This window comes from Styela clava, chromosome 4 (genome assembly GCF_964204865.1).
Source record: "Styela clava chromosome 4, kaStyClav1.hap1.2, whole genome shotgun sequence".
NCBI lineage: Eukaryota > Metazoa > Chordata > Ascidiacea > Stolidobranchia > Styelidae > Styela > Styela clava.
This window is the reverse complement of record NC_135253.1, coordinates 9,974,755-10,000,000: the sequence shown is the minus strand read 5'-3', so window position 1 is coordinate 10,000,000 and position 25,246 is coordinate 9,974,755. Positions and strand designations below refer to the sequence as shown.

The 25,246-nt window shown below is 35.2% G+C and overlaps 2 protein-coding genes across 2 annotated transcripts in view; one reads left to right on the top strand and one right to left on the bottom strand.

The window, feature by feature from the left end:
• LOC120326223 (cilia- and flagella-associated protein 70-like) overlaps positions 1-4,316 on the bottom strand; it is a 14,104-nt gene extending 9,788 nt beyond the window's left edge. The window contains exons 1-7 of the mRNA XM_039392472.2: positions 4,104-4,316; positions 2,695-2,806; positions 2,370-2,551; positions 1,800-1,976; positions 1,150-1,277; positions 440-589; positions 21-103 (exon numbers count right to left, since the gene is read on the bottom strand). Of these exons, the coding sequence (XP_039248406.2) occupies positions 21-103; positions 440-589; positions 1,150-1,277; positions 1,800-1,976; positions 2,370-2,551; positions 2,695-2,806; positions 4,104-4,253 (982 nt within the window). The 5' untranslated portion in view covers positions 4,254-4,316. The remainder of the gene's footprint in view (positions 1-20; positions 104-439; positions 590-1,149; positions 1,278-1,799; positions 1,977-2,369; positions 2,552-2,694; positions 2,807-4,103) is intronic.
• A 6,115-nt stretch (positions 4,317-10,431) lies between these two features.
• On the top strand, positions 10,432-16,578 carry LOC120325680 (TBC1 domain family member 4-like). Its single transcript, XM_039391774.2, has one exon. It carries the CDS (start codon positions 10,531-10,533, stop codon positions 13,810-13,812), a length of 3,282 nt encoding a protein of 1,093 aa, XP_039247708.2. The 5' UTR covers positions 10,432-10,530; the 3' UTR covers positions 13,813-16,578.
• Positions 16,579-25,246: the final 8,668 nt, after the last annotated feature.

The following is a 25,246-nucleotide window of genomic DNA, read 5'->3' as shown; positions in this document are numbered from 1 at the left end:
TCATTAACAATTTCTCTTACCTGCTGCTTTTGGTTGTGCCGGAGGTGGCATTCGCATAATTTCTACCGGCCATAATCTGGTTTCAGCAATCTTGTTTTGAAAACTGTAACAGAACACATGAAATTATGTTACCACCTAATAATTGTCAATTAATATCAGCAAAGTATTACATAGGATTTTATATCTGTACGGAAAGAAAAGAAAGGCAATAAGACTGATTAAGCATAAGCTGAAGATCAACAATTGGTGAGATTATGTTGAAAACTTGATGAAAGACAACGACAAAATTCTTCCCAGCCCGAGGGTTTCCTTCGTGAGGTCAAAGAAATATTTGATTAAATTTGTAATGACAAAACACCACCTCTATATCTACAAGCTTAAATTCAACGGTTCAGTCAAATTTCAAATAGTTACCTCCAATTAGGAATTATACACTTACACAGCTCTTGCATTAGGTTCAAGATAATATCGTCTTTCAGTATCCCAGGTAACCCTGTTCTTCTCATTTTCACAATCTCTTCGAAAGTCAAGAGCATCCTTCTGTTTTAAATCTCCTTTCTCCTCATCGGGAGACAGTCTTTCTAATACACTAAAATAAAAGGTAAAACTTGCATATAGGATAGGATAGGGATAGGATTTACATATTTATCCCGGGGGAGAGGAAAGCCGATAAGACGGCTTATCCATATGGCGAACCACGGCCTCTCGTCCGGTTACCATTCCAAGTCATATATAAGCATAAGCATATATTTTTTACACATATAAATAGGATAAATTTAGGCATTTAAAGCGTTAAACCTAAGTTGGCATCACAGGTTACTTAAAATGCTCAGGTGCAAACCCTGTGCCAATTACATCACCAAGGTTTCATTAAATTTGGTAGATAATGCAAAACTGAAAAGATTCTGATTCTGGTCCTTCCGAAAATACAAGTAGCTCTTTGCCTAAAAATGGCTGCTCACACAATAGCTGAGAGAAGTATGTATTAAAAATTGAATTTTATTTCTGTTATTGAGAGCTTTCCCATGATGTGGTTTTTATCTTCATGATTTATCTGCTCCACAAAGTCACAGATTTTCAACACTGAGGACAACATTATTCACTTTTGGGCAAAATGCACAGAAACTGTTGAAAATTTGTAAATCGAACCTGCTTGGTATATACTGAGCAGCACTTGTAACATTGGGTAAATTAAACCATTTCAGAGGCCGATTAGCCATCTCTTTTTCAGCACCAGGTTTTAAACTTCCATTTGTAAATATCAATGGTATTTCTTTCTATAAAACAATAAATTTAAAACCAAATTATTCGTGAAGTCGGTATGCTAATAAAAAAACAATCTGGATACAGCAAAATGATGATAATAACATAACCATTCCACATGAAGTACTGAGTATACTGAGTTTTCAACTTTTAACTTCATGAGAAAGGAAAACCGATGAATAATTTTTATTTGGTTTTTTAAAGATCTAGATACTATTCCCAGAGCAAATTTTGCTATTCTTATTCTTATTTTATTTTCTACTATCTCATTCAGGCAACCTTGTGATAGTTACCACATAAATTTATATTGAAGAAGTTAATGAAAAATAAAGTACCCCTTGAGGTACTTCATTTACCATCCTACAACACTTCAAAGAAAAATAGCTAGAACTTTATCGAAGGTATTACTCGTATTCTAAATTAGTTACAGCGTAAGTCTGATTTATTGCAAAAAAGTAACAGTATAAATGGAACTACTTTAGGAACGCTCGTCCCTCTCCAATGTATAGTTTGTAAACAACAATAACGTTACTAACCTCAGCTGCAGTGGGGATTGGCATTCCAATTGCATAATTGTATTGTGCTCCTAGCAAAGACCAGGAGTCAGGTAAAGAATATGCAGATCCTACTCTCACTGTCAACAAATTGCTCTGAGTGAGATTGCTGGACTCAAGTAATTGCTCATTTACAGATATAACAACATCAATTTCAGCCTGAAATAAGAAAAACAAAACCTTAACACCTGCAAAATTCACCATCACATTAACAATTTTACTAACAGCAAGTGAATATTATCAGATTTTATACATAAATATATACATGACAAAAGTAACAAATGAATTAGTAAATAATGCACATAAAAATTCAATAAATCGAAATTATCTACTCAACTAAAATATATCTCATATTAACCATATATTATGCTAATCGATCTAATTTTAGCGAACTGTGAAGAAAATTATAAAATATCACTATTTTCATATTTTAAACATGATTCATTACATTCTTATAGATATATGAGTTAGGAATAAAAAATGGACAAATTCTAGTTAATTTGACATTAAGTAGGCTATAAATGGAACAGGGAAAAAACAAAGAGCGAATACCTTCGGGATATCAGGAGGTAAATTTTCCATTGGTGAACCAACAACAGGATGAAGTTGTAACGTACTTTCCACCCTCAGTTCCCCATTAAGTAGAGGAAGTAAATCAACTGTACATTGGCCAATAACGGATGTCTTTTCATCTTTCTGCTTTTTTTCTTTTGGTAAAACTTCATTTACAGTAACTAAAAAACATTTGTTTTATACTCATAGTATGCCATGCAAAAATCTTGTTCATACACATTTTTAAAGTTTAATGGTATAAAAACAATATATTTTCAGAATTATAAATCTTTGAAAAAAATTCATCAAGAGTAATAGCACTTACTTATGACTGGCTTATAAGCAACATCGTCAAAGGTGTGTCCAACTTCTGTGAATGTGCATTCAAAACTTGCTGAAAAATTATATTCCGCCTCTGATTCAGGTGTTGAGTCCACCTGACAATATGACAAAAAAGTACTTTAATATTAATGTAACGAAATAACTGACAGGAAGATCATACACACTCACTTATAAGTGAAGGTAACTAATTTAAAAAAAAAATCACAAATGACGTTCGCCAGTGTGGCACATCATGCTAAGCGTTAGGCATACGATCGCCGCTGCACGCAGCTCTTATTACCTAGCGTAATTCCACAGGTTTGAATCTAGTGGGGGATAATTATGTACGAGCGAATTGCTGGACTCCTTGCCGTTGTAGAGAGTTCAAATAACCGATGGTCAGTTACGGCTTCCCTCACCATCAAGTCCATGCATCTGAAACAAATAACTAGTTACGGTAACTAATCCTATACCTGACAGAAACCAAGTGCAGTTTTAAGTATTCTGTGGCATCTGCAGCTGCCGCAAAACCATGGCAGTATTTCCATACCATGGCCGCTACGGCCAAACTCATGGCAACTGATTTTTTAGCTGCCACAAACCAATGTCGAGCTGCCGTTACCGCGGCAGCAAATTGAAAACCAATGGCAGGTAAAATTTTGCTGCCGTAACCGCGGCAGGTGGGCCGTAAAGACAGGGCTGTCTATTATGGTGACAAATATTGGGTAAGTTGGAACGTTTTTCTTATGGATACAGTTTTGATTGATTTGGGGTTAGGGTTAGGGTTTGAGTAGATATAATTCCACATGATCAATTAAAATCTGGTACATTAATTTGTGAATATACCGTTAATACTGATTACTGAATACTGAATAGCGCTATAAAACCATGGCAAGAGCTGCCGCGGTTCGTTTGTGGCAGGAGCTGCCATGAAGTGGTAAGAACTGCGCCTCACAGAAACTGCCAACCAGAGGAGAGGCTATGATTAAGCTGTTTTGTCGGCTTCCCTTTCCCCCAAGATAAATATGTAAATCCTATCTTCAAAAAGACAAAAACTACTAAAAATAAAAAATATGTTGGTATTTAAAATTAAGGTGAAACTGTATGCACAAAAGAGCTCTATTATAAGAAATTTCACAAACTGATGTTCTTAGAAAAACTTGACATAAGTTTCTTTAACCAAAAAGTATATTGAGAGGAAACTAATGAGAGCTCACAGAAATTTAAACAAAAGAACAAACAGTTCATACTAAACTAAAGTAACATAGCAGTGTCATAAAATTTAAGGATGATCTATGAAAACACATTTTAGGTATGAAAATTGACCTACACCAAAAAATGTAAACTGTACAAATACTGAAATAACATATTGCATAAATAATAAACACTATAGCTGAGAGTATTCTTTATTACCTTAGAAGAATCTCCAAGTGACTTATTGTCAAAGTCAGCATGAACATACGAAGTTATCGAATCTCCCTTTACACCACGCAGCTGGCGACACCGCAGAATATTAATGCGAATTGTCTCACTAGTCCTGACATCTTCGCCTTCTTCTGCCATATTTTCAGTTGCCTACTTTGAAAATTGTATTTTTTATTACCCAAAATCGGTACAAGATTTCTGAATACAGGAATACAAAAGATATCAGGATATACTCTAATTTAGGAACTTACTGATATTTACAAGGCGATAGAAAATAAAATGAGACAGCAAGCACTGCATTAAGCTCCTTTTCTAATTTTCTATGCTGTGTAAGTTACAACTAAACTTGCAGACACAAGTCAGATGGTCTGCCGTACTCATTTGCTGAACCGTACAAATTTGGATGGGAAATTGTACTCCAGAACTCGACTGAAGTAGGGCACATTATGAGCGAATTCATTGAATAATAATTGGTTTCTGAAAATGCAAGCCTTAACTCACGCAACATAGTTATATTTGTGGTATTCCGGCACCCAGGCCACATAACGCGAACGGTGCCAGGCCAGCAGCGTTTGTTGTTACCCTTGACAACACTTGTGGGTATATTCCATACGGAAAATCGATCCTCGGGAAAAGCTGGCAAAGTTTTCTTAGTACCTTATTTGTATTCATTCACGCCTCATTTCAAATCTCTACTGTTAGAAAAATATTGTAGTGAATATCAAATACGTTTTAAGAAGGACAAAAGCAAATAGATTTTGCTGTACTGTATTGGTATCTTAAAATATACTGATCACAAAATTTCGACTCATTTTTTTTCATCCGGATACTGGTTGTCATTTAATAAAAATACAATGTTGTTATGTAACCTTTATAATCTATGTGACCACTACGTAGTCAACAAGTAGGTCGCATAGATAGGAATGGGATACTGACGGCCCTGCCTGTGACGATACCAAATGAATGTGTACTTTTTACATCTTCATAATATTATACAAATATGCGACTAATGCACCATCGATTGGCTGAAACTGTCTATCTAGTAATTTTCAAAACGAATATTCTAATTTTACAATATTGTGTGAAAAAAAAAAAACAGGGAATAAACATAATTAGGCTATAACACAGAATTAAATACCGACTGAGAAGAGAACTGAATCAGTTCAACGGTGCGGCTGAATTGAAGTTCTCAAAAAAATTGTCTCGCAGGTAAACCGGTTGGTCTGGTGAAATAAATATGTCGATGGAAAAGTATTTCGCTAATCATATTTTATCATATTTCGCCAAGTCAAGTCCTTGGCGATGGTGAGACAAGCCAGAACAACTTTGGACAATTCGTAAAGGTTTTGCTTCGATATTAAAAATGGAACTGCGCCAGGATTAGAATAACGATCGATTTGCAAGACTATGATTTTTCGAGTTCATTCGAAAATCCAAAGCAAGTTCTTTTTTGAAGATTTAGTTCCGAACGCCGTTGTTTATTAGATGTCACATTGAGACAAGAATAAAGGGTTGTGTCGTCAGTATAGGATAGATAACATAAGTTTATTTCGCCTCCATAATCAGCATAGAGATGTACCGATGTATCGGCAATATCGGCAAAATTTTCGTATCGGTGTACCAGTTTATTGGTAGACAGTGCTTGATTAATTATTAAGCAAAATAAGCACGTGCTTATGGAACCAAGAAAAATGGGGCACTACAGAAATTCCCATAGACAACCTTCAATTGAATACCATGGAATGCATTTAGAATAGAATGGAAAAGTGATTGACTATAGCCTACTTCGCATTGATTAGCTTATGTTCAATCAGGATCCGGGGAAATATGTCGCGTGGTCTCAGCTTAGTATTAGAATGAATAGAAAAGTACATCACAAGCACAATTTACTGCGTTCCATTTTCAGTGCCTGTGGTAGCATGTTTTACTTGTCAGGGAGAAAAAAAGAAAAATGGAGCCGACAGAACAAGCAAGCGAAAAAATAACTGCCACACCCCGCAGACAGAGCGGTCAGACTCAGATCGAGCAGTAATAATAATAACTGAGATTCATCCGCCCGCTAACAGCTGATCAAATTTAATTGTTATGTCATACAGAAGTCTGCGTTCATTGGCCAAATTCGTAGCACATATTTCGTGTAGTGAAAAGCGTCTTTTTCGTAAAATGAGCAACTTTTGAAAATCTAAACAAAGTATTATATGTTACTAAATTTCTAAGGAACATTTTAGAATTATTTCCAGGTAGTTCCCTTATGTGCGCTACGAAACTCATTTTCTAGGCGTTTTTCAGGGCCTCGTCTCACGGCCTATTTTGCACGCAATGATTTTAGCAAACATTTTCACCAATGGGCATTTGCACCCACAAACATGTTCGCTCGTGAATAACTGTGTTTCAGACAAACTTCAATTACTGAGTATAATTATATACTGGAAAAGAGGACAGATAACAAATGGTAAGCAGTCTAAATTCTTGGTTGAGAACGATACGTTATTACAGTCATCGCGACTTACTCACGCGCGTTATAACCCCATCCCACTTTTTTATTTTCTTTCAACAATATTAATGCAAACGTTGTCAAATTTGCGGTAGCGTTTGGGTAATAGACGATGGCAATGAAATCTGTTCATAGATAAATGAATTCATCGCAGCGTTATTATTGGACACGTAGTGGACATAGCGATCGTTTCAATATTATGTTGTTGTTGTTCTTAGTGTCCTTGTTCTTTGACACGCTTTGAAGAAATGACTTTTCTCTTCGAATACTGAACTAATTGCTTTGAAATTTTCAGTGGTTGAAGATAAAATTTTTCTCCAGAAGGCTATTACTTTTTGCTATGACGTCATCAAAATAATTCCCACTGGGTGGCGCTACGTGTCCATATATTTGAGCATGGCTCACTTGTTATTATATTAGATCAGCGTTTCCCAAACTGTGCTCCGTGAAACGCTAGTGTTCCGCGAGCGTCTTCCGAGTGTTCCATGGATAAAAAAAATCAAAAATACGTCTAGATTGGTCGCCATGTCAATCTCGGCATCGTGAAGTTCGGTCTAGCTTTTTTGATTGTCAGGTTCATTATCAAGTTTACAGCTTTTGGTTTTGCGAATAGGCAAACCTGTAGGCCTAAAGCAGGGATCACCAACCTTTATGAACCAAAGGGCTACTTTCTGGGTACCAATTAAGCTAAGAGCACTTTTCTGAAAAGCCAATTTGATATTAATGGTATTTAGCCACTGATCATGTTAATTATTCATGAAATTATCAACAGCAGTTGTGCTATTATATGTTATGTTCCACAAACACATTTAACAAATCATGAATATCATATTTTCAACCGGGGTCAAATCTGGTGTATTCCCCGTCAACACGTGAGAAACCAGTGTGTTGTACTCTGGTTTGCAACTTGACACCAAAATTCTGAGTGAGTCTTGCAGATGTTCATCGGTGAGGTGTGTTCAGTATTTGTTCTTGATGAAGTTCATATAATAAAAAAATTGATTCACAAAGAGAGGTTGAACCAACGACTAACAGATCGGTTGAACCAAACAAGATTGCGACCATCGAAGATGCCGGTCATACACCACGGCATTTTCTGTGTCAACTAGCACCCTAAATGTGACAGGATATGGCTTTGAGGTGGATGTCATTTAGCAGTTTTACAATTTTAAATGAACGTTGCTCAACAATGCTTGACATGTCCAAGTTCCATTAAAATAGGTTAGAAATGAATGACACGGCATGGCTTCAGCTGACCCAGTGTGTGTGTGTGTGATGTCCTAATCGGATTGACCCGCAACATTACCGTTGTCACATATAGAAAAGGTTGACCGTTACAATTATCAATATATTGTCTTTTCCATTTATCATATAAGGTTTAAACAAAAATAAAATTAATAGATGTAGCTTACTGATAAGCGCCTTGATTTGAGTTATTTTAAAACAGACCTGCGGGTGACGGGTCCTCGCGGGCAACGGGTTGGTGATCCCTGACCTAAAGAATAATTGCAAAAGATCAACTCTTTTTCCTCCATCTCTGCCTGGTTTTACTTTGAAATGCTGAAAAGATTACTCATGTTCGCTAAACTCGATTCAGCAGATGAATATCAAGAGAGCTGTGCTCAAATATATGGACACGTTAACCAGAGCGAGGCAGTATTTACCTTTGACGCCACCGGTACCCACAAAAAATTCCGAGTTTCGCGTAGAAATAATTTACAGAATCAAACCGGACAGCCAGTGTTCCCATGGATAAAATAATACAGCGAAATTTTAGACGAAATATCAGATTTCGTGCGAAATTTAGAAATAAATAAAAGTAATAGCCTTCTGGAGAAAATTTTTATCTTTAACCACTGAAAATTTCAAAGCAATTGGTCCAGTATTCGAAGAGAAACGCGATTTTTTAAAAATGATGGAGACAAATAACAATAACAACAAAATTTTGAAACGATCGGTATGTCCACTAAACCATATATTTACGACTAACCGTGTCCAATAATAGATAAAGCAGATGAATAAAATACTTCATTGTTAAGTAACATTAAAGGCAAACATTACGTATAATGAAAAGTAAACGACATTTATTGATTAATATACACAGCATTCAAATAAAGAAACAATATGAAATATCCCATCATATTTTAGGTGCCGGTATGTTTAAAACAATTCTGTTAGTTTTCGCAACGCATTTGGCAACTCGCCACGGCGCACCTTTTGAGAATCGATGCATTACATCATTTTTCGGCGCTCCCGAAGTATAACCTGAATCCTAACCTGGTACACATACTATGTTCAGGATGTGCGTCATATTGGTACACATACTTCCGGAGCTCCCATTTTTCTTTATCAATTTCATTTTGGGTGTTCCGCGAGGCGAGATAAAAAGTGTAAGCGTTCCGTGGCCAAAAAAGTTTGGGAAACGCTGTATTAGATAAACCAATGAGCATATATATATGCTCATTGGATAAACAGAGAGCGAGAAACGACCTCAACGTGGGGAAACAGAATTTATGTGAAGCAAGTTGTTTACGGCGCTTATCCTCACATTGTATTGTTGCGTCGTCGTAATGTTGTCTTTGTAAATGATTTCTCATAGAAACACGTCTTACGTATCGATTGTCTGAGGAGTTGATGTGTGTAGTATGTACGCGGGTGCAAATGTCCGAATGGGGCGATACAAACAAGCCATGCGTCTGTTATCATTTTTTTGTTTGACTGTTTTCGGTTTACGATTTATAAATCCAAATACATTCTCTTTCGTTGTCGTAATCTTGTTTTCTTCCATCCCAGCGCCGCGTTTACCCTTACGCACATGCTTTGTTTATAGCGTTATGTTGGTCGTTGGTTTATTTATACTGATTGATGACCGCATTGCATTCTTGGCTGCAGTGCATTTTATTGGTCTGCTTTTTATTTTTATACCTTACCGTATTGTCTCGTTTCATGCAAGAAACCCAGATGATTGAATAATTCTGCAAAATATTAGCAGCTGCACAGTGATCATATGGTAATCCATAGATGAGTAATTTTTGCTGCAATATCGATCAGGCAATCGGTTATGGCAATCTGCAATAACCTGATCGGAGATTCGTTGCGCTTGCGGAATGCCGTAGATACCGGTACGTACGGTACCATACCGGTACCGTGTCTCCTGTGTTACGGTACCGGTACCGGTATGCCAGTAATGATCAGATGGTATTGTCAGTCAGAACAGTGTTGTGGGTCGTGTCTGTCTGTGAGTGACATGTACGGTATACCGGTACCTTAACTTATGTAGCCTATGTAAGTTCATTTGCCTCGCAATGCTACCGTACCGGTATATGGTACCGGCAGTAGACTAGAAGATCAGAAGATAGACTGCCCGGTCCCAGAGAGAGATTTATTGATTCGTCAACCAAAACAAATATAAATATGAAAGAATAAATACAAATAAATAAACACTGTTTGAATAATATCCTGAATATTTGTATTATTACGGTATGGTGTGTCATATGGCAGTATGGTATTTATTGTGAGTTAAATAGATTGATTGATTGTTTCAAATCCAACCCATTCAATTTTAATAAGCAGGGATGTCCTGTACCAAATAGGGTACCTGTATAAGGGTATTGTGTTAACACAAGACTGGCTTTTATTTCAAAAATTGAAAATTTGGATTGTATTTTCACATCACGTTTTTGTTTGGCGTTATTTAAGAAGTTAAGGCGTTTACTTAACGAGACCCCACAATCTCTCACTTAACAGCATTTCCTAATTTATCAGTTTAGTCCTGGGGCAAATTTTTGAAGTAGACTCTGCTATGTAGGTCATTTTTTGCACATATCGTATCGGGGTGTTTAATAAAAATTATTTCTGCTGATTTTAAGATGATAGAAGATATTATATTGATCAGTTCCTCGCATAAATACACTATTGGAAATGGAGTCTGTAGACACTTCATATTCTCTTCAGTATTTGGGTTACAGTTTGATACATTCATATTTCACTGAATCAATGCTTCAATGGATTATTGGAGAAATAGAGCTCAGCAGAAGAGCTCACAATGTATCAATGATATTATCAATGCATGGTTTGGAACTAAAAAAGAGCTTTGTGTCAAGGATACCAAGTACATCTGATAAAAATGTTAACAGTCCTGATGCAACTACTGATGGCATGAATTTGGCTGAAAATTTAATTAAATTTGATGATCTTGACAACTCACATAATGATCACAACGATGTTGTTGGCATGAATTATCCGATACCCCATGTTGTTGAAAGCATATTACATATAAAGTATAATGTTATATTGCATGCAAAAAAAATACAGCATAAACAATCTTCATATTTTGTTTTTTTGACTCGAGAGCACAAAGATCTGCCAATACAATGCCATGCATTTAGAGGTGAATTGAATCTACTGACCATCATCAGCCAAGATATTGAGAAAAGAATTAAACTAGAAGGAAAGAATGGAGTGACTTGTGTTTTTGACATCGCTAGTCATTCATCGAGCGGACATGAAATTAATGATAATGACTGTGTAAGATTTGAAGTTATGTTAATTGGAATTGTCAATCTAAAGAATCCAGATCCTCCTCACACTCTTATAGATGAAGCAGTCACTCAGTTTGATGAAAGATATAAAAAGCTTGAACAGCAAAGAAATGAACACACTAATGATGGTTATAAAACTAGTGTCACACAACATGTTTCAACACCTCCTGATTATATAGATTCAGGATCCCCACCTTCATCCTATATTGATGATTCAAGGGAGGGATCTATACATATGCTGCAACAAATGCGAAAGCGTTGTGGCTCTATGGATCATCATACGCAAAAACCAACAGGCATCCGTCGAAGACAAAGACATTGCAGTGAACCTAGCACTTATGGCAATGACTTGAAAAAAACTCGAATAAGACTTTTTCAAATTGGCCATAAATCTGTTAAAATGATCTGTCCAAATAAAACCGTCCAAAACTGTGAAATAGGCTTTTCAAATATATCTCGTTGTATGCAAGGCATAAAGCATCGTGATCATTTTGGAATTATTGCAAATAGTATCGAAAATAAGAAGCAAGGTCAAGATGACCAACACAATGCTAAACACACAAATAACATGAAAAAAATTATCTGTTATGTATTCAAATGTGCAGAAGATTACATTTGTGAAGAAATCATGCAGGGCATTCGACAAGCATTTACAACATGTTTTAACGAGACTTCACCCATGCAAGAATTTGATGAGCTCTGCAAGGATATCAATGCCGCATCACCACAAGATGCATTAACCTTGGCCAAGCAAAAAATGAGAGATTTAAACGAAAATGAAATTCAGTCTATCAAAGCACAAATTTTAGAGATAAATCCTAAGAACTCTGAAGATAAACTTGCTGCATTTATGGCTGCATTACGACAACTGTATGAAGTAAAACACGTTGAATATCTAACTGAAACTGAAGCGACTAAAGGTTCTCCTGTTCAAACTCATTCTGATGAGTCTGCAAGCAGCAAGTTTGACAACATTAAAAGTAAGGCAATGAGTTCATTCGGAAGTTTACTTCAAAAAGGAAAAAAGAAAATGCAAGAATTGCAGCTTGATTCAGATTTGATGTCGGACAAACTTGCCACAAGTCCAGTGAATAAGTTCAAAATGTTTTCTGAAAGTCTTTCTAGTTCTGTACCCACCACGCCACAGAAAAATTTTGCCCCACAAGGTTTGCCAAGTGGTTCCGATGAAGGCAGTCGTATTAGAAAACGATCAACATCATTAGGTTCCAGGCCTGCCAGTATGGAATTCTCTGCCAAGTCTTCTACGTCGCCAATGCTATTCTATCATAACATATTTTACAGCATCACAAATACTGGTCCTTGTGCAAAACCAGGTCATACACCAGCTGTGGGGTGTCATTTGGACAAACTAAAAACAATCAAGGAAAAACCATATAAACGCCACAAAACTGTTGAAGATATTCATAGAGCATGGAAATGGGCAATCAGTCAGCAGATATTGCTCAACAAAATAAATGCTATTATTGCTAAACCTGCCAATAATATGTTATCTGATTACAAATATAATTCTTCGAGTGAATTTTCTGATTTTGACCCAATTCCTGATGAAATGGAAGATATATGGACTGAGTTGTTTCGTTTGTCTGTTGAACAAAAAGAGAAAATTGAGAAGAGAGTTCTTTATGCAGCAGTTCGTAAAGGTGTTCTCAGCACGTATCGTGCCAGAGTTTGGAAATTATTGCGACTGCATTGTCATGTTGATGATGAAGATAATATGAGATCGAAGTCTAATATTGGAGAGTATCCCAAGCTGCTTGATAACCTGACTTCTTATCAACATGCTATTCTGATTGACATCGGGAGGACTTTTCCTTCTCATCCAATGTATAGCCAGCTACTTGGGCCTGGACAGCTTAGTCTTTTTAATGTCCTGAAAGCTTATTCTTTGTATGATGAAGAAGTTGGATATTGCCAAGGTTTGTCTTTTATTGCTGGTGTACTTCTCATGCATACATGCGTTGAGGATGAAGCATATCAATTATTGTACTGCCTTATGCATGAAATTGGTTGTCGTAACATGTATCTACCAGATATGACAGGCATGAAATTAGCCATGTATAAAATAACTAGACTGTTGTATGACATCGACTTGGAAATATTTCAATTTTTTGAACGACATGAGATTACAATGATGCTTGTAGCTACTCCGTGGTTTTTAACAATGTTTGCCTCAACGTTTCCTATGAACTTTGTTGCACGCGTTTTTGACATGGTATTTGTTGATGGGACACCTGCATTATTTAAAGTTGCGATTTGTTTGCTTCGAGAACATAAAAGCAAATTCATGCAACTTGATGATTTTGAAGATACTGTCAACTATATCAGAACAGAAATCCCAAAAAGTGATCGTAAAACTTTGTCAAATGTGATTGAGAATGCTATGGGAATGAATTTTGATTCAGAATTGAAGGAATATGAAGTGGAATATAGGATATTGCATGAAGAATTGCCAATCTATACTTACCACACAGAGACTGAGAAGAATCTTCGTGAGCAGATTCAATGCATTGAAAACGTGAATCATAAGGTAACGGAAAGTAATTGTGACTTGCTGAGACAACTTCACGATGCCCAGCGTAAAATTGCACTATTACAGAAACAACTGAAAGAAGCTAATAAAAGTAGCAGGAATGGAAACTAGTTTGTTTCGTAATATTATATTGCAAATAATAGTGGATAATCTTATAAATAACATTAGTCACTGCTTAAAACTGTCCTAGTGTAAATATGTCAACCAATTTTATCTTACATTGTGCGTCTGGTACTTTTAGTTGTACATCAGTCCTTTAAACTACCTTAATTTTTGTTCTTCAAGCAGTTTTTTTTAGCCATTCAGCAGCCAATGTTGAGTATGCTAACTCATTTAAAAGTTTTTTTTTTATAATAATTAAAGAAGACAAGACATCTGAATAAGCTCAAACTGGTTCCATAATAAACACTGTGCCATTGATAATATTTAGTTATACACTTGTCATTATCCTATTCAATTTTTTATTTTGTAATGGGTCTACCAGTCTAGTCATTCATTGAACTACGAGACAACATCATCTTGGTGGATGACTATTTCATGTGAAATTTTGCGAGTCGTAATTTGTATCAAAAGCAAATATACTACATATTATTTTCCAATATCCATCCATCAACACATTTACTTTTTGCATTCCACAAGGAGTGTTACTGTTAGGGAATGTTCAATAATTCGTAATCTCTAGAAATCAATAAATTTAGCTTTATGAATATTAAAACATATTTGAACTATGGTTTCCAATATTTAAAATTGATGGTAATATCGCTTGAAACTGGTGTAACCCCTATTGCATTTTTCAGATGTTTTTTCAAAGAAAGTGGTCTTGCTGCTTAGTGCTTGTCAATTAATGATAATTTTTTATTGATATTTACGTATTATCATTGATGTGTTCTGTTCTTAATTGCTTTTGCCCTTCTGTACATGTGAAATGCACAATATTAGAGGCCAATTTTGCTGCATTGTTTGTAAGTTTTAAAAGGTGCTATACACTTCTGTATTTTTTAATGTTCATTTTGTCAAATTTAATGTCTTGCATAAATATTATGTAATCCCTCAACTGTTACTAGAGCGTAACTAGTGTTGGAAGTAATTTTTTTTAAAAACCGAATCGAAAACTTTTTGCCTCAAATATTTGCACAAAATTTTTGGATATCGAATGCGAATTAAACGTTAGAATACATTGTATTCTAATAATACATTTAATGGATTCTATATTACTTGATTAACTTCACATCAAGAAAATAGGTCAAAAATTTTAATTCCCTTATCTCTCAAACATTATTTCAATTACCAGTACACTTTTTTTGCAAAGGTAGTGGTCAAAGAGAGCATTTTGTAGTATCTCTAAATATTCTTCACAAAAATATTGAAATTTGAACAAATCTATTTTATCGATTTTTAGTTGTTTCATTATTAATGCTCACTACTCGAATGTGTTTTGGATGTATATATATAACATAGTGAGATATAATTTGGCCATCTTTGCAGTTAAACTGGAGTAGTTGCTATGATCTGCTACATTTAATAACGAAAATTCTTAGATAATAAACCAGTTTGAAACCATAATAATTTTATTCTTATTCTGTTACATTCTGTCATGTTGCAAATTTGCTACTCCTTCGAATATACACAAACCCTCTAGTTTTTATTTAATGCAGTTTCTTTTATTTGTCCATGCTATGCCGTATAGTCTGATTTTTCCATCATGATTGCATTTTTTTCATCATTGGTAAAAACACTACCCTAGATAGTTGTTTCTCCTTTCATGTTTTATTTCTCAAATTTTGAATCAACCTATCTTTTTATTTGTTTTTGCTTTGTATTGGTACGCATTTGAGTTTAGTTTTAATCGAAAGTTGCCAGTATGTGTTTTGCCAAATATAGGCTGTGATGTTGTTGATGTTAATAAATGATAGTTGAAAATACTTGCTCTTGGTACAATTTATCCAATTTGAATGTTATTATTTTAGTAAATTTATCTGAGTATATTAGGCTGCCCTGGATTTTTCATCTTATGTCCAAATAGAACATAATTGAAAAGTACATAAAATTTTATACACTAAAATGCACGAGATATGGCATAGGTTTTGATTCAAAAGGTGTCTTAGTTATGGTACAGCAATTTTCCCTTTTACGGTTTTTCTGTTAGTTAAAACAAACGTGGATCTTGTCTCCATAAAATCACTCTCTGGATCGTTTAACGGATTTTGATTTCAATATCCATAGCTTGTGAAAACAATTTTTATTATTTTAAATTTAGTTCCAATGGGTTGTTTTATTGTACAGTACTACTTGGTTTTATATGTTGATGTAATTCTTATGCTAAATAGTGAAGCATTGCCTGTTACCATATTTTCTGTTTTAATAACACCATCACTGAATCAATGTATGACAATAATTTATGGTAATATATTTTTTTTCTCTAAACCTGACTAGGATTGAATTAATGGGCATGCCCACACCCAAATAGTTTCGTGTTTTTTAAATTGGCTTTACAATATTATTTTCATGATTTCATTCTGTAGCAATATTATGAAATAGCCTGCATAAATTTTCTTTTGTAACAGTTCCACGCAACTTAAATTTATCATCATATATTCGAATAATTATCTAATTATAAACTAATTTTTATGGGTATTGGGTAATCCTAAATTGAATTTTGATAGGGATGTTTTATTATTTGTCTCCTTCAAACCAAAATTATTGTTTGTCATTTCATTAACAATCATGAAATGTGTATTTTATTGTATATTTTCTGTTTTCTGCAGTTCCTATATACTTGCTTTCTACTGTGTTAATCGTGAATCTGAATAGTAGATTCTTAATAAGCATAATATTAAAGCAAGATTTAACAATAGATGTTTCATACCACTGTTTGAATATGATTATTCATTTGAGTATTTCAAAAAGAAGTTTTTGGGAAAGACAACTGAACTTCCGTCTTAGGAATGACTTTTGCACTCGATCACTACCTTAAAACATAAAATTTAGCGCAGTTGTGATTGTTTTATGGTATTTTAGTCTTCAACTGGTAACGCTTCATGTAGTAAATCTGACCCCGGCTTAGCGATTTAAACATAGATCGACAATTAGTTAGTGATAGGCCTATTTATAACTCCAACATTTATTGTGTCTAACTCTAAACCCGGTTCAACATCAGAAAGCTATGCATATGACCGAACCGTTGGCTAATGTTAAATTTGATCCCGTTTTTAGTTCCCCAGACAAACTCGCTTTGGGAATCACAGTTTCGCATATGTGCATCGCAGCTGTCACACTAATCAAATTAGGTATTGATTTCTTTTAATCTCCACAGTTTATGACTCGAGGATAATTCAGGAGATGAAGTGGACAACGCTGAGACGAGTTGTTCTAACATGTACCTCAGTGCAAATAATCGCAATTGATTACGCTCCATGGACGGAGGGAGTGTGGTTTTCCTTACACTTGGCCATGTGCGAAATTTTGACAAAAGTCATCGCGTCCGTTAGATAGGATAATTCGGATGATAATTAGTTTCTTACTCGCGTTCGCCACTCATTGTCGATGAAATATTTATGATATAATCCGTCACCCCGTAGAGAATTTGATTTTCCAATCGATTACTGTACGCTTCTCCAAAAGTCGATTAACGATTGAATCCGTCGCAATGTTAAGTTTTCCTATAATTTCATTTTGAAATTTTGTAATGGGATGTTACAAGAGGGCTGGGTGATTTTTCTACCCCCCTGTTCGCGACTATTCAACATAACCATCTTCATGCTTTTTTACCTTGATCACTTCAAACCTTGAAAGAAATCTAAATTTTAGTCCAATCACACTCACTATTCATTATTATTAAAAATTCCAGGCAGAAATTGAATAATTTTGTTCAAAGTTTTGATTTTAACAACATAAAACCTGTTCGAATTGGCCACATTGAGTAGCACAACTTGAGGTAGCAAAAGCCGACGGACCGCGTTCCTGCAATGAATCAAATAATTTTGACTAATTATTAAGATACCGTGTTTCCCCGAAAATAAGACAGTTTCCTATTTAAATTTTTTTTCGAAAAATAACACTAGGGCTTATTTTCGGGGGATGTCTTATAATTTTATTTATCAAAAACAAAATTAGAAAGTACAAAATTAGGAGATTTTCAAATATGAAAACCGATACTTTATTTACTTAAATGACACGTTTTCCTATCTCACACGTTTTAGAATAATCCTTCAAAACGTATGGGAGAGATTTCTTGCTATCCAGGTAAAAAAAAATTGCGTTATTGACTAGGTCTCATTTTAAGGGGAGGAGCTTATATCAAAATCATTCTTAAAATTCAGGCTAGGTCTTATTTTCGGGTAAAAACATGGTATCTCAAGATATAAGATAAGTGGTCACTAGGATTGCACGTAATTGACAAAAATCAATTCCGTAATTACGGCCAAATCGATTACGTAATGACCCCGTAATTGCGATATTTTTTTTTCACACATTTAAACCGATCATGACAACCAATTTAATCCACTTCTATTCCGGATGGGACATCGAAGTTTGGTTTTCATATTCCCGGCAGTACTACACGCCGGCGACAGATGTTAAAGACAAATGTCAAGGAGTGAATTCAAAATAATTTTATTCTGATTTTTATCTTTTGTATTAGCTTTGATTTTTTTTAACCACTTTATCACCAAATTTTATGCGATCAATTTTATCATTACCAACACTGGTAATATATTTAGGAAACGATAGTTCACTTTTTTTTTATCGTATTAACATATTAATACGACTTTCGTATTAAATAAAAATTCCGGGTTGCTAATTTATTAATCAACTACAAGCGTATTCTCTCGTTTGATTATACTTTCGCATGCCTCGCGACGAAGACTTGTTATTTCACCAATATCCGACTTTACTACTTAGTTAGCATTTTATAATAATTATTGATGCCGACTTATTGACGATATTCCGAATTCTATGCTTCATTTTAAATTAAATCATTTCGCGACCTAAAAGTTATAACATTATTTGCGATAAATTTAGATCAAATATTAATTATTTGCGCATTATTTAAAATACCGTACTTATATGACACGCCTTCTCCGAAAATACAAAGTTATATCGCAAAACAATGCATTTTGTGACATTTATTTTGTACTCATGAAAATATTAATTTATTATTCTAACTCAAGCCAATGACATGAAACAACATGATAGGCAACTCTGACGTCACTCCATAAGACTACAGGCAAAAGATTGTATTTCCTGATACGCTCCAATGCACATATTTCTCGCCGCCTTTCGCGTCCGTTTTCCGCTCGCTTTTGCTACTCGGCGTCTTTTTTACGTGTAGTACCTGCCTTTTTGCGTCTGTAACGAAACAAAATAATCTCTATATCTAAGAAGTTTTGCTCACTTGGAAAGCTGGAATGGCAGGCAAGCTGTAAAGAGCAATTCTGGACATCATAGACGTTTTTTTATCAGAGAAGATTACAAACGCGATAGCGGAAAGATTTATGTGGAACATTTTGCAGATAATGACAAAGTTCAAAGTTAGTAATTTTAATGTTTTCGCTTAATCATTGAAATTTCATTTAAAGAGGGTGTCATACAAAACTGTGCTGTGATACAATTCCATAACACAAAGTTTGCACCTATCGAACTTGCTTTTGCAGGTGAATTTATTAGACATATTACATATTCAGTTAATCGTAGGTAACATTGCTGGTACATAATGCATCGTAGATAGGTTTGTTTAAATTTAGGAATTTAGCTCATAGCCCACCAATTATTATTATCTTTTATGCAGGAGGTTGCAGGGCTGATTTCAACTTGCAGCCTTACCGATCACCTGACGATGCTCATTTAGTTTGGCTCGAGCAAGTCTTCTTGAAATGCTTGTGTGGATGGAAACTACCTATATTTTTTGCCTTCCTCCGATTTTAGACAAATTTATTCTGAGGGATTTCGCATATAGTTCTCATTGATTGTTGGATGTTTATAATTCCTATTGATTGTGAATTCTGATTATAACAAAGAGTTAACTAACAAAGAGAAAAATTTTTTTTACCTAATTTACTGGCACCTTTTTCTTGTCAATACTACTTATTACTGAGGTAATAAACAAGACAAGACAATACATTTATGTCATCTGGAAACAAAATATGCACACTAATTAATAGTTTGGCACATTGAGATAATACATCATGACAGAAAATAAAAGTTAAAGTTATGTATGCCCATCACATAGACAAAGAAAAGAACAAATGTTCATAGCTCATGAACTCTCAATTTTGCCTCCATTGCTTTGTGAAGGCCAATATATTTCGAGTGGCTGAATTGGTTTACCTTTATGATAGCAACGATTTTGTATTTAATGTAGCGAGATTATTTAATTTAATTGAAGTGATATTATTTCCCAAAGCAATGCTGGAATCGTCTAGAATAAATCAGTGGTGTCAAACTCATGGGTTTTCGAGAGCGGCATTGCATTTTGGAAATTAAGTTTTATTATTTTCTTCAATTTCAAATGCAATTACATATTAATACTTGCATTCCACTATTATTGCAACATTTGCAAGTTACTGTATTTTTATTATAAAAAATTTATTTATAAAAATAATTTTAATATAAAAAATCATAAAATTCTATGTACAACCGTCAAAATCATTTTTGAACAAGCTTTGAATAAGGAAAGAATAATACATACACTAAAAATAACTTATTGTAAATATATGAACCTAAAATTAACAAAATTACTACAGTATAAACTAAATTTTTTAATAATTCCATTTGTCCTGACGTTTGGCATCTTTTTTGTGTCACCAGCATACTAAGGCCAGGCTGAAATGATTTTATAGTACCAACTCTAACTAATGAGGCCACGTGATCATGGGTTAATCTGGATCTTTGCGAATGTTTAATTAATTCCATTAATGCAAAAAAGTTACTTTTATCATTTAATGTATAGATCAGTAAAAAAACAAATGACAGATTTCTTCGACAAGACATTTTGCACCACATTGCGTGGCATAGGATTGCTTGAATTATTATTGATACTGATTTTCAGTTACTAAGTCGTTGTATAATTATATTATTATACAAACACATGGAAATTTCTGTTCGAAGTTGGTCTTCGAATTTGTCATATTGACTGCTGAGCTTATTGTGTTTTTTTATTGTATTGATGGAAATATGACAAGTTCTCTGGGGCCGCGAGTTTGAGATCCCTGGTCTAGATTGAAGTTGTCCAAAAATATATGATAGTATTTTATCATGAATGATGATTATACCTAGGCTTACCATACGTCCCGGTTTAGCCGGGACAGTCCCGGTTTTGACAAGCTGTGCCGGCGTCCCGGCCGGTTGAATCAAATGTCCCGGTTTGTCAGCACGGCTTTCATGGGTAAAAAAATTATGTTCATTATTATCACAATTTTCTTTTTAACGGTGACAGCCCATTTACCACTGTTTTGCGACACACTTTGCTAGTTCGGAGAGAGAAATCGCTCTATTGTTATGTCACAATTGGTATATGTTTTAATGCGTTTTCTGGCGTTAACTGCAATGTCGTTAGGTTGTCGAAATGCCAAAAAGGAAGTACAAGTTTTCTGACGAGTTGAAGAAATATTTTCCTTTTTTGGAGCAAACTGAAGGAGGAAAGGTACACTGTACGCATTGCTGATCTGTTTTTCTATTAGTCATGGCGGTCGTTCAGATGTCAACGATCATATCCAAAGCAGGAAGCACAAAACATTTAGGAATCGACTCGACTGACCAATTTTGCGATAACAAATTCGGGTGATTCTGTGTCGTTGGCAGCCGACATTTGCCTATCACACTGCTATTCATGACCAAAGTTTTGACTGCACCTCTAAATTAATTTCAAATTTTTTTGAGGCTTAATTTGCATTAACTTGTAAATATACACAGTTAGAATTTCTGATGTCCGCTGTCTGATGAGCGGATTCGCTGATTTTGCACGTTCAGCCAGAAATAAATGAGAGTCGGTGCATTGCTCCGCTGTTCTCCTCTGAATTTAATGATGATTTACTTCAAACTCGAATGGCAACAAAACGCAGAAAAGTTGATGCTAAGTGCAAAGGGTTCAATGGCGCTGAAAATATTCAAATGAAATTTTTTGAGATGCAATGAGGAAATAAATCTATATTCTATTCGAGATATGTATGACTGCTTGATTTTTAATATAAAAAATATCATCCGTTCAGTTTCAACTTTCTAAAAATATGTGCGGCCCGCCAATGACTCGCAACCCTTAATTTTGGCCCGCGGGCGACAAAAGATTACCGACCCCTGCCGTAGATGTTGCAAATATTCTGTCAGAGGTGAAGCTAAATTTGCAGGAAAAAAGATAAAGTCTGTTGGTTTCGTCGCAATCACTTGTACTTCCGGAATCCCTGGAACGCTCTGTCGAAATTGACGTAACTGTATTTAAAAAGAATGTTTGGGACTTTTACGAGAAATGTCTATCGTATATAATTGAAGCCTACAATGCTGCCAGGCCACACATATGGACAAATTTGAAAAGTGAAATAAACTGGACTGAAGTGTTTGGTCTGCAAAATTGATAAATGATATGTTTGGTTAGCTGATCAGGTTTTGAATAGCGATGAACTTTTTGACGAATACTGATAAAGAGATATTTATCTGAGCATGGTTCAAATGCAATTTGGCTTACTTTGCCGGTTAAATTAAGTGGACAGAGATGTTTAACGTTTTTTCTAACAGAAATATTAGCATTTCGAATTTGCAGCGAATTAGTTGATTTTGTTTTCCGGGACATCGGCATCTGTTGAAAGGATTTTCTCCATTGTTAAAAAATTTTGGTCCGAAAGCAAGTGCAGAATGCCAGAAGAAAATATAAAACCTCTCCGTAACCTGCAAATTTAATGGTGATGTCTCTTGTTATCAGTTTTATGACAAAATCAAAACAAGAATTTTTGAGAAAGGTTCCATCTGCGGACAAATACTTTTGGTCTAAACTAAATGAATAATACAAACTAGTTTTTTGTGTTTTTTCTAATTTAATGATCAGTAGAGATTTACAGCCGTATATACCCGCAATGGCATGGTAGACGTTCCAATATTATCAAAACTGGCAATCGACCGAATGTTTGCCAAATCGCACCGTCCCGGTTTTTTGTTTCAGATTTATGGTAAGCCTAATTATACCCCTTCCGGAATTTCTTCTATAATACTACCAAAAGTTGATGAACCAAATATAACACAGGTGCAGTGAGTTAGCCGTAATCCTCATTTTCCAAAGCTGTTTTAAGTTTGTCTGGCGTGTTTTGTGCCTTTTTACAAATAAGACCGCTTATGCAATCTTACGCTTTGGAATTTTTAGTTATTTTCCTCTGGCCCTGCAGGATGTGGGGGCCATACACAACTCTACCGGAGGGTCAAATGTCCTTGCATGCCTCCATAGGTTGTTTTTCTATTGCAAACATTTATGGAGTACTCTAATTATATTTCTTGGAATCACACTGTCACTGATATGTCGCCAGACTTCTGATATCTCCCCCTCTGCTATAGTTGTCCTGTGAATAAATAATAGGAAATTGAGATTAGACGAATAGTTGAAAGTTTTGCTTTATGTCGGCTTAATTTCTTGATTGATATACTTACTATTTCTGCTATTGCCTCTTGTGCTGCAAGAGTCTCACAATGCTTAGACAGGTTTGTCCACAACTTTTACATCTGAAAAAAGAGAGGAGATTTATTAATTTTCGTTTAAGAATAAATAAAGCAGTCTATTTGATTTAGATTGGAAAAGCTAATAAATCCAATATCTCATGTTTTATGTAAAAAATATTTTACTGAATTTGGTATATAAACCAACTAATAAAAGGGTTTAGTCAGAAAATTACAAGCATTCGTGGCTCCAAATACTTGAGAGATCAGACTATACAATATAGACCGGTATGAGTGAAATGTTCGGTGAACTTGTTAACACTTTGATTCAATACGGAAATAAAAGTGAATGCGCAATAGTATGTTACAATGAGCAGCAATCAACAATGAGTATATATCCTCACTGATTAAAAAAATCGAACTGGAGGTGCATAAACTATTTGAAACCATAAGGGGTAAGTAAATATGTAATTTCGGCAAATGGGCAACTACGTACCGTACTGAATTAATAACCTCGTAGTATTTGACAAAGGCTGGCTTTCCCACATATACTTAACAGTGCGATGCCCGGGCGTGATATACAACAATAGTGATTACCTTACCTTTTTCCGATTTCTTTTTACCTTAACTTTCCAAAATATCATTAAAATCGACAACAACTGTCAAAGCAGGCACGAACACCATTCGTGCTACGCCTTGAAAGCAGCACACATCCGCTCGTTTTCGTCTCGTCAAGTATGTGCATTGGAGCGTGCTATCGAATACGATCTTCGGACAAAAATGCCGGAGTTGCGCATCATGTTGTTTAATGTCATTGCTCAAGCCGACAATCCTATTTGCCAAGATTGACACAAGTTTGGTCGAGTGCCGGTGGTATTCGAGTCGACGATAAATCAAAATGAGTTGCCGCATTTGGTAAAGACAGGTAATCATATTTGGCCGACATATTGCGACTTGCGAGGCATTGTGAAAAACATATTGAGCAATGCCAAGTCCGGACAGATATATAACGATAAAATCGGTAACAGAACATCAAGATTTTGTAATAGAAAATGGATCTCGCGCAGAATAAACACGGGAAATCCCGTCGTATTGTTGGTTCTCTGCCGTCTCAATCGCTTTACCGATGCCGAAAAGACTAAGTTGCGTTGGTTCATTACGCAATTTCTCTTCCGTCTTTATATTGATGTTTGATAAGCGCGGCATTAATTATCACGGCATTTACAAATAGACCATGTTTTATAAGTTGATCTCTTACATTCTTTAGTCGTTTCACCCGACGTCCATCGGTCTCAACACAATTCTATTCCTTATTTACGGTTAATATGTACATTGGCCATCCTAGATAAGTTGATAATAGGTTAGTAAATACGCGTTATGCCTTCCCCATCTGCCTAACAAGAGAGAGAAAAACGGCTGCGAATACCAGAACTCTAACTTCTTTTACTTAAACTTTAATTTTTTACAATCGACGGAATTGACTGCTCTGAAGAGAGCTCGTTTAATCGCGAAAGCGCTCGACCAATAATTACGACTTTACGTAATTCGTAACTTCGCTTCCGTAACTCGAAATAATTCCGAAAATCCGTAAATTACGTGCAAGCCTAGTGGTCACCCAAGATAGCAAATACATTCACTACCCTTAGTTTCGATGATAACTGATTGTATTCGGTGCTGCATTGGTTTGCGATCTAAAAAGTTAGGTATTCTGACTAATACCTTTTGTGATATGAATTCACCAACTGTATACCAATAATTTTGTTCTCCTACTTTACCATCAAGTTGTCCAAAAGGACTGAAACCTATGGACATGGGGTATATTCACTTGGCTAATACAGTCAGTCCCGAACTCGTAATAGAAAATAGGAAAAAATCGGAATAAAACTCTGGCCTAACCCTAACCTGGTACACATAC